Consider the following 10,308-nt stretch of genomic DNA (forward strand, 5'->3'; position numbering starts at 1 on the left):
AAATGTGCCTCCCTTAGCTAGCCATGTCGGAATATCCTACGTTCTCTCCCTCTCACCTCTGCTTGGAGAGTAGATTGAAGCCATTCTCTACGAAGGAGTGGGTGAAGTCAATGTATGTGAACTTCTTTGGTTTCTTAGGAGCCCCGCACAAGTCAGGGCAGAGAAAAATTGAGTTATAGACTCATTGATTGTTCCCCTCCACGGAAATCTTTAGTAAAAGGCGAAAGATTTATGCGTGGGTACTGAAGGGAAACCAGAGTAACGTCAAGTGGTCGCCATTTTGAGCCTATTCGACAAAGACAAATTTTCGACATGGTCAAATTGCAAGTGCAAAACTCCACTTGATACACTTTTTGCAATTTTGTTGTTTTGTTTTGTTTCGACCTTACGAATGGAAATATTTTTTATCTATATAAATCTAATTGCAACGACATTTCTTTGCAATTGTATTTTCGTGTGAGTAGATTAGAAAAAAAGGTTTTCAATGTACACAATGTATAAACCTACGCATGTATGACGTTTGATCACGTGCCACCTAATTAACATATAATGTATGCAGTGGTTGCGCATGTAGCAATGGTATGTTTCTAATGCTGATTGAAATGAGCTGTGTAATAGACAAAGGATTGAAGAGGTTTCAGTTTAGTCTCAAAACCCAAAATTATAATCATCGCCGTAATGATAGAAGTCCACACCATGTTAGAACGTTGTGTTCTTATTGCTAACTACTGTATGCTTTATCAAGAACAGTAATAGAAACAGACTACATAAGGCAATAGAAAGATCTAGAGATGAACACAGTGAACAGTAACAATATTTTAGATGAAAATCATCTGTGTTAACAATACAAAACTCATGTTTGTTCTTTTGTGTATTATATGTATTTACTATACTTTCTGTATAGTACGTATGTTCGAAAATTAAAGTATGGTGTACGAAAAGCATCATACTTGGTATGCACATATGGAATGAAATAATTTTGTTTTAAACTATTTCTACATAGGAGGTAGTAAACTCGGTGTGTATGAACTGCTTTGGTTTATTAGGAGCCCCGCACGAGGCAGGGCAGAGAAAAATTGGCTATAGACTCATTGATTGTTCCCCTCCACGGAAATCTTTAGTAAAAGGCGAAAGATTTGTACGTGGGTACTGAAGGGAAACCAGAGTAACGTGAAATTGTCGCCATTTTTGACCCTACCGGACGTTGCCAAATTTTTGATATGGCGAAATTGCAAGTGCAAAACTGTACTTTTAAATGCAAGGGAAGCATGTAATTGCAAAATACAATGTAGTATTTCTTGACATCATACACGTATGACTTTGTCGACCTTTTCGTACTGTTTTTCCTCTGTCTCAACACGAGTGTTAAGTTACTGTATTTTTGAACTTGAAAAAGAACTTTTGACTCACAAAGGTACATTTGCCTGGGAATGCCGGGAAATATGTTAATGAGCTGTCGTTGACTTAGGCTGTTTAGGAATATGCATGAATGCATTACTCAACGTTAATCCATGTTGATATAACATGTTTAACCGTTTTTTGTCAGTTCATAAATCAGTGTTCTAAGTTTTATGTCAATCTAAATTGATGCTGAGGTAGAAAAATAGTTTCCTTGAGGATCAGGTTAGGAAAAACAGCAAACAACTCATACTGGTACTACCTCGCCCAGAAGACAACAAAAGTACTTGACAAAAAGTACTACTTACACTGCACTCGTAACAAGGGTCAAAGCGTATGGAAATAAATATGTGATTAAAAAGATCACATGGAAAAACTAGAGGTCGGAGATCTCATGTCTTCGTCAGAGGTACATCGTTCTAGAGAAATTAACATGCGTATTCTTCACTCTTTTTAATAATCAATTTGGTCTAAAGAACAAAAGAATCTCTGTACTATTTTTATGGTACAGAACACCCTGAAACGGTTTGCCGCAGATTATACAGATGCGTCGTCACCCGTGTTAGCCCCCCCCCCCCTACGTTATTTGAGTTTGGACTGTTACTGGAAAAAAAAACGTTCAAGAAATTCTTACTGTGTTGAAAGTGTCACGACAGCGCCGCAAAATATAATAAGAGAAGATGTTATAAAGGAAAGAACCAGAACAGGGTGACTACTGCTGTTTTGTTAATTTGTCTTTATGACAAATAGAAGACTTGTTTCTTGTGTTCTTTGTGTCCTAACATTTGTACTTCTACAGTTAGTATATTCCAAATCTAGGCATCTCGTTTTTCGGCCCTTCGTGTTTTATTGCGCGCTCGCCTTAAATTTAAGGTAATTAGATTTAAGGTCTCCAGTGGACGTCATCCATAGCAATTACTTGGTGTGGCCGTAGAAAATAACCTGACATATGTCCAACCTATCCTCCCCCTGCTGAAGTTATAGTACAATCCCTCAATGTAACGTCATTTGATCCCATCCCATATATGCATTATGGGGTTCCCCGGCCATATCCAGCTGTCGGCTGTCTCCAAGCAGATGTAGGTGGGGGATTTCTAAACACAAAAGGTCCTATTACGGGGACATAACGACCTCCACGACTCTCATCTTTGAACTCAATCTTAGAGACCACGACAGTAATATGCCTATCAAATTTCATTAACTTCCATCCACACATACAAAAGTTATCCTGCTCACAAGAAAAATTAACAAAATGCCCCCTGTAGTCACAACGAAACCCCCCACGAAGCTCAGTAACGAACTTAACCTTGGTCCCGACAATACTAAGCACCACACCAAGAATTATAATCAACATTTTACAAATACTTGAGTTATCTTGCTAACAAGCCACAAACACAAAAGGTGCACTAACGTGACGCACGGACCCCCCACGAAGCCAAAACTAGTACTTGACTTTGGCCTCAACAGCGGTAATATGCCTGCCAAAAATCATGGACGTCGAATCATGCCTTCCAGAGTTATATCGCAAAATCCGCAGTTCCCAACACTACGGCGAGACAATTTCATAGTCCTTCTAACGAAGACAATAATCTGGCAGAGAAAAACTAACCCGAGGTCAATGAAAAGAAATGTACATCATGGACATGCCCAAGTCACCACTGCACACTGGTCAGTGCAGTACGCTACATCCCCGCATGTCGTCGCTCTTTCCCTTTCTGTCTTTTCATAGTTTTAGAAGTCACACATCTGAATAGTGCATGTATCATTAGTTTAGACACACGTATACTGTACCAGGTCAAGACCTGTATCTATATATATATCTATGAATATCCACCTAGCTATTTTTCACGCAATATCATGACACGAATACCATATGATACCATATGATATTGTCCCTCCCCCTTTTAAACAAATACATTTGTACACAAAAATTGAATAAGACTATCGATATAAAATACTACTCAGCATACAATCGAACTTGAAACCCTTGTGAAATTCCTTTGGTTCGTAGACAATGTTACAGAAGCGATAGTTACCGGTGAGCAGTGTGCGAGTTCAGTGAATCTCCGGTATAGAAGGGGGAGGGCCGAGGGCTGGCTCGGACGTAGAATTTTCCTTGGCCTTCTGGGAAACATTTTTTCCCACCAAAATTATCCATACTTGGCCTGATCAACTGTTATTATGTTATGTAATGTTGGTGAAAGCCGCTAAGGATGAAACTGAACGATGCGGAAAATAGAGAAGAAAATCTTCACTGTATTCCCGGTCACCTCAAATTTGACCGAGTGGTTCGCGCGCTAAATTTTCAAGCGGCCTCGATATGATTTTGGCTTTAGGAAAAACACTTCTGATTTGCTCTTCACTACAAGGCGTCGACGAATCAAATAAAGGGTAACATTTTAGTCTTGCGGCCAAGTGAACCCGGAAGTGGTGCACGAGCGAGAGTAAATTATGGGCGCTGGACGACTTTTCAACGATTTTAAAACTATGGTAATTTTAGATTAAGTAGACCGAATGAAGTTAAAGTCACAGTGATAGCTCGACTCTTTATGCTGATTCCGGAAATATTATCAGAATTTCTGTATATCTCCCAAGTGAAGCGACATCGATGTCTAAAAAACGCTCTATCTGCTACCGGAGGCAGCATGGACCTAGCTAGAGCCTAGATAAAATGTTCAGGTTTCAGGTAGAGGTACTACTACTACCCTAAGCAAATCATTTGTATTTGTAAGATATACATGTTGCCAGCTGACGAGTTAGGGTTGACAAGAGGATAGCTTGTTTTGACCAAGATCTGCTCCTGATTTAGTGATTAGTTCATGATGTCACAGCCCAGCTAGACTGAACCTTTATGATTTATTTGTAACCTGACCTGGTATCTATCTTACACATAATTTTAAAACTATGATATAGTATCAAAAGCTAGCATCTCAATAATATTTTGGGGTATGATTAAACATAAGAAGCTTTAGGGAGTAAATTAGGTAACTTTTTTTTTTACTGACTTGATGTACTAGTAATATGGGTAGGGAGCATAATTTATCACTACAGTCGTTTTGGAGAAAAGTTATAGTAACTACTTAGTATAATGGTCTATATTTCTAATGAAAATTGCTTCTACAGAACTTCATTTAACTTTATTACTGAAGGGGTGGGAGGGCTATCTTTCCTTATAAAAGGGTTTTCTGCTAGATTAGTCCATGAAATTAATCAGCAATGTATCATAATGTCTTCTGAAGTGTTCAAACATCAAACAACAGACACTTGTCCTTTCCAAAAGATCATCTTTTTATTCCTCCATACTGGTGATCACAGCATTGCAGATGGACTGCTATTCAACTTCACCTCTTAGTGAGCTTTTCCATCAAAAATAAGGGATATATTTCAAAGATACCGTGTTTGTTTGCTGACAATACTATTGGCACATACAAAATTTTAAACAATTCTTTATAACACTAGAGCTATGATACTACGAGAAGTGCTTAAAAGAATCTTTTGACATAGGAATGTTGCAGGAATATTCTAGGTTTTGTCAATAACTCTTTCAGAAGGAATGTACAAAAGGTTGGAATGACAAATTAACTTCAGTGAGGCAAGGAATGTCACCAGAATATAAATATTCCTTTATAGACAGTTAACAGAAGGTATTGCCTCCACTTAAATGATTGCCAAACTCTCTAGGTTGTTTTATCCCTTGCTACTCTGTGCACCCACAACAAGTGTTATGCTGGCGACTCAATGCCCAGTTTAGTGAACAATGTTAGTAAAAAAAACGCCTGACTGCAGGAACGGTCAGGTTTTGTTTTGTCCTGGCTTCTACATGTACACGCTCGAGCCATGTCTAACTCCATTGCAACTTGCCATCCTTAGCCACTGACAAGCTCCCTGTTGCTTTTGAGTCCTAACTTCGTTCCAGTTTAGAAGCACTTGCGGTGGACAATGGATGGGCCAGACTCGTCGTACTCCTGCTTGCTGATCCACATCTGCTGGAAGGTGGACAGGGAGGCCAGGATTGAGCCGCCGATCCAGACGGAGTACTTCCTCTCAGGAGGAGCGATGATCTTGATCTTCATGGTGCTGGGTGCCAGGGCAGTGATCTCCTTCTGCATACGGTCGGCGATACCGGGGAACATGGTGGTGCCACCAGACAGCACGGTGTTGGCGTACAGGTCCTTCCTGATATCGATGTCGCACTTCATGATGGAGTTGTAGGTTGTCTCGTGAACACCAGTGGACTCCATTCCTGAGGGAGGAAGAAATTAATAGTCAATATACAGAAAAGCAAGGAGAAATATCACAAGGCACTGCTGACATATTTACAAGTGTCCAATCTTCTTACTCATTTCACTGTTACACATTAAGAATTTAGTGCTCACCGAGGAAGGAAGGCTGGAAGAGAGACTCGGGGCAGCGGAACCTCTCGTTGCCGATGGTGATGACCTGTCCGTCAGGCAGCTCGTAGCTCTTCTCCAGGCTGGAGCTGGAGGCAGCAGTGGACATCTCCTGCTCGAAGTCCAGAGCCACGTAGCACAGCTTCTCCTTGATGTCACGGACGATTTCCCTCTCAGCTGCAATGGGACACAAAATTATTTAATTTCGGAGGAAGCACAGTCTGCTATATTACAGTTCAACATTCTAAGCAAAAAAAAAAATTTCATTCAACAACAGCTCAGAGAGTAACTTCACAAAATGTCAGAAACCCACCGGTGGTTGTGAAGCTGTAGCCACGCTCTGTGAGGATCTTCATGAGGTAGTCTGTCAGATCACGTCCAGCCAGATCCAGACGGAGGATGGCGTGGGGCAGGGCATAACCCTCGTAGATGGGCACGGTGTGGGACACGCCATCTCCGGAATCCAGCACGATACCCGTGGTGCGACCGGATGCGTACAGGGACAGCACGGCTTGGATGGCAACGTACATAGCTGGGCTGTTGAAGGTCTCGAACATGATCTGCAGAAGCAACAAGGGAAAAATATGGGTCAGCCACCATTTAGCCCACTATGTACAGTGTATATGCATTCATGAAGTCACAACTGTTCAGGGATTGGATGATCTCTTTTTCTGACAGAAAATCAGTTGTTACCTGTGTCATCTTTTCCCTGTTGGCCTTGGGGTTCAGTGGGGCCTCAGTCAGCAGCACAGGGTGTTCCTCCGGGGCGACACGCAGCTCGTTGTAGAAGGTATGATGCCAGATCTTCTCCATGTCGTCCCAGTTGGTGACGATACCGTGCTCGATGGGGTACTTCAGTGTCAGGATACCTCTCTTGCTCTGGGCCTCATCACCGACGTAGCTGTCCTTCTGGCCCATGCCAACCATCACTCCCTGGGATAGGACAAGAAACAAGATTAGGAACTGACAGAATTCTGTTACAAGGAACAGGAAATAGTGGAGAAATGTTTGTGGAAACTTCCTGTTTTACCAATCACAATTACAAGCAGCAGCAAAAAAATTCAGAGTAATAGATTTTTACACAATTTAAAATACTACAAAATTTACACCCAATTTCTAATATTGTTGTAGGTCAGTTTCTGGATGGCAGTTTACATGATAGGGAACTGAGTCCATACCTGATGGCGTGGCCGGCCAACGATGGAGGGGAACACGGCACGTGGAGCGTCGTCTCCGGCGAACCCGGCCTTGCACATACCGGAGCCGTTGTCCACAACCAGCGCTGCAACATCGTCTTCCATTGTAAATCTAGATGTGTCTTCACGTCACAGGGAACCTGGAGCAGCAAAATGCAAGAGCACCGAATGAATGAAGGAAGCCAGAGAGCACTGCTTATAAGCACTGGATATGGTGAGTGGTTGGATGATGTCACTTCCCTGACTCACCAATCAGACAGAGGCTGATGCCCATATAAGGACACACCCAAAGCCTTATAGGGCAAGGAGCCAGGGCCATATTTGGACATCAGGTGTCAGGGGAAGCCCTTCCTGCCCCCACTTACTAGCCACTTCCTCTTCTGACATATCAACCAGGCAGCCAGCCATGACTCACAGCAGTTAGGAATGAGGAAGTCTTCCCCCCACATTTTCAGGAACATCCACACAACCTAGTTTTCTGCAGGAAAAGACTTCCCCAACACTCAAATATGTTCCCTAAGCAGAGTAAATTTACGCAATTAATAATGAATGAGCATGCGAGCACCAAAATCACACAATGTTTAGGAAAAGTTTAGGAAAAATCCAAACCAAATGCACAATGACAATGCACAAAAGAAAAGGCAGCTAGTATTTACTATTCATTAGCACAGAATATGTGGCCACATAGGCCACACCCATCCTATAGTATGCAAATCCAGGCTTATCACAATATCAGCAGCCCTTGCTCAGGTGAGACACAATTTTGCCCAAATATGGTCCTGTGGAGGGATGCCCCCATGTTTACACAATGGCAGCATTGCTTACTCATGGGGTGTACTGGGCAAGCCCAATATTGGTGTAGCTACACCAGATGTGAAACAATCTAGGGCTATGTACAACATGTGTTGGCAGATAAATTAGGACCAGTGTGCGACATTTTTGTGCATTTATCACAGTCCTGCCGGCATAGACAAACTTTCTTTACAGGCACACATTTGGGACGCAACGAACAACCCCGCCATCTGAGCAACATGCACGCGAGCGTTATTTCCCTCCCTTTGTTCCTTCCTCATTCATATATTCATCACCCACTGGCGGGAAGCACTCGATAGGTGACCATATATGGGCAAATCCTGTGAAAAGGTAAAGCGATGATCGCATCTAGCCTGGGGGGAAGCGACTATCACCGGTGTAAAATATAATAGCGGTGGTGCTATGTTACAGTTCTGGATTTAGAATGCCCGTTCGACAAACATGATTCGCAAGCTAAATGTTTAAATTTCCCCCATTCAAACCGTTGTGGATCTACCAAATTAGACGTCGGAAAAATTGAGCAAGCTTTTATCGACCAAAATGATTGGGGACGTGCTTGGGGAACATAGACAGGGTTCTAAACCTGCCGTCGATTTGGTTACAGATCAAATTGCACTGGCGGTTGAGCCGTTATCGTGGCTGCGAATTTAAAATATTTAAAACTGACAGCATGGGGCGGACGGGGCCAAGTCCTTGTTGTTGTAACACTAATGCTGCTTTTCCCGCCCTGTCCAAATAGGGGGCAAGGGATGTTCAACCTATCAACAGCTTTTCATTCACAAGCTCTGGGAGACGGCAAAGGAAAGTCGGTCAGAATTTCAGAGGGCTGGCGAATGTTACAAGACCGGTTGATCTAGTACGGGTTATCGACCGCGCAAATCGTGGTCCACAAGGCTGAGAAACGGTACATTTTTGTTCACAGGTAAATGGCAAATTATGCAGCTGGAGAGGAAATGAGGTAAGAAAAAATTACAAAAGGGGAACAAGCCACGTGTCAAGTTCCTTTTACTTTCAAACCGTCGTTACTAGGTACCTGTTTCGCAAGAAGCAAGGAAATCTACGACGTCCTGTCAGAAAAAAAAACTAAGGGACTCTAAATGCAAAAACGAGTCAAGTGTAGACTGGTTTTGTACCATAATTATACAGGGGCCTCGCCTTGGGGCATAACGGTCACCATATTTTAGTCACGCCATCGGTAAGTATTCCTCAAGGAAGTGTCCATAAATCACTAAAATTACACGAAAAAATAACCATAGATTACTAAAAACCATGCTAAATATAATCTGAACCACCGACAACTTCAAATCCTTGGAGCAAAGCAGAATTTAGGACAAGAGTGTCAGCAAGACCTGAAAACTCAAATGAATGGAACAGGGACGCGACTTTGTAAACGTCCGTTGACACTGAGTCCCACATGGTGCCTAAATTTAGCCCCTAACTGTTACTCATTCAACTACACATTTGCCTAAAGCTATATTGAGGGTCTAAGCTAAGGTTAAGATGGCATTTGAAGAAAATTGAGGCACATTCTGAGGAAGATGTAAGAAAATGTCTTACCAAAAAGTCGAACAGTGTCCTTCTTGCACGATCCAGTCGTCTGCACGCAAATCAATTTTGCCGGCTCCGTTTTTATACCCAACTCCACCCTGCTTCTAGGAAATCTGCCCCAAATATGGTCATGCCGGCAATCCGAGATGCTGATTGGTCAGAGCATGGAAGGCCTGTTCGAGCCACGTGGGTCCCAGCTGATTCACCCGTGGAACAGATTATCGTACATAGAAGGGGGGAGAGCCATTTGTAATCATGATTTTCAGGCAATTGGAGCTTTTATTTTTATATTTCATGCAATTGTATATAATAATGCATGTGATGATACGCAGTTTTCAAAAAGGGAACATTTGTCGTCTTAGCAGTGCTGTTGCAAAGAGAGGGGCGTAACACCATAAGAAACCGACTGACTCGTCTGAATAGCTGCCCATTGTTTTCCGACCACAGACCCGAAGCCTGCGAATTGTAAACAAGACTCGCCAATTCTGACAATATCTACACATCCGCAAGTCCATCTGGCACAAAGAAATCGTTATTGCAACTTAGGAATTCCAGAAATTCTTACGAATCAACGATACTCAAACGCTGGGAAGTGAGAAAGGAAGTAACGGACAAGATGACGTCAGGCAGTGGCGTCCCATTTTTATATCCCTAGACGGACATTTATTCCAATTTGCGACGTCTATACCTCCTTTTTATGTAATTTCCAAGTACATAAGGGACCACCACAATATACTGTGGCAATGGCACCAGCTGTGCATTTGAATTCTCACTCAGACGTTATTTGTTGTGCAAGAAGGAGTCAGGTTTTACATGACAATATTTTTTTGTTGAGAAAAAGTACTTTCTCCAACCAAGGAGCTACAAATATTAAAGCTCCAACATTGAAGTTTTTGTTTTTACACGACAATGAATTGAATTGTGGGATTTGAAACAAAAAGAGGAAAAAATGTTATGGTATT

At 42.2% G+C, this 10,308-nt stretch overlaps 1 protein-coding gene across 1 annotated transcript; it reads right to left on the minus strand.

Annotated features, from left to right (window-relative positions):
• Window positions 1–4,662: 4,662 nt before the first annotated feature.
• On the minus strand, window positions 4,663–9,726 carry LOC109483419 (actin, cytoplasmic). Its single transcript, XM_019786430.1, has 6 exons — window positions 9,356–9,726; window positions 6,968–7,125; window positions 6,483–6,722; window positions 6,103–6,349; window positions 5,775–5,966; window positions 4,663–5,641 (listed from the first exon to the last, which is right to left on the minus strand). The coding sequence occupies exons 2-6, from the start codon at window positions 7,088–7,090 to the stop codon at window positions 5,316–5,318; spliced, it is 1,128 nt and encodes a 375-aa protein (XP_019641989.1). The 5' UTR covers window positions 7,091–7,125; window positions 9,356–9,726; the 3' UTR covers window positions 4,663–5,315.
• Window positions 9,727–10,308: the final 582 nt, after the last annotated feature.

Source organism: Branchiostoma belcheri, unplaced genomic scaffold (assembly GCF_001625305.1).
Source record: "Branchiostoma belcheri isolate BF01 breed outbred unplaced genomic scaffold, Haploidv18h27 scaffold64, whole genome shotgun sequence".
NCBI classification, from domain to species: Eukaryota; Metazoa; Chordata; class Leptocardii; order Amphioxiformes; family Branchiostomatidae; genus Branchiostoma; species Branchiostoma belcheri.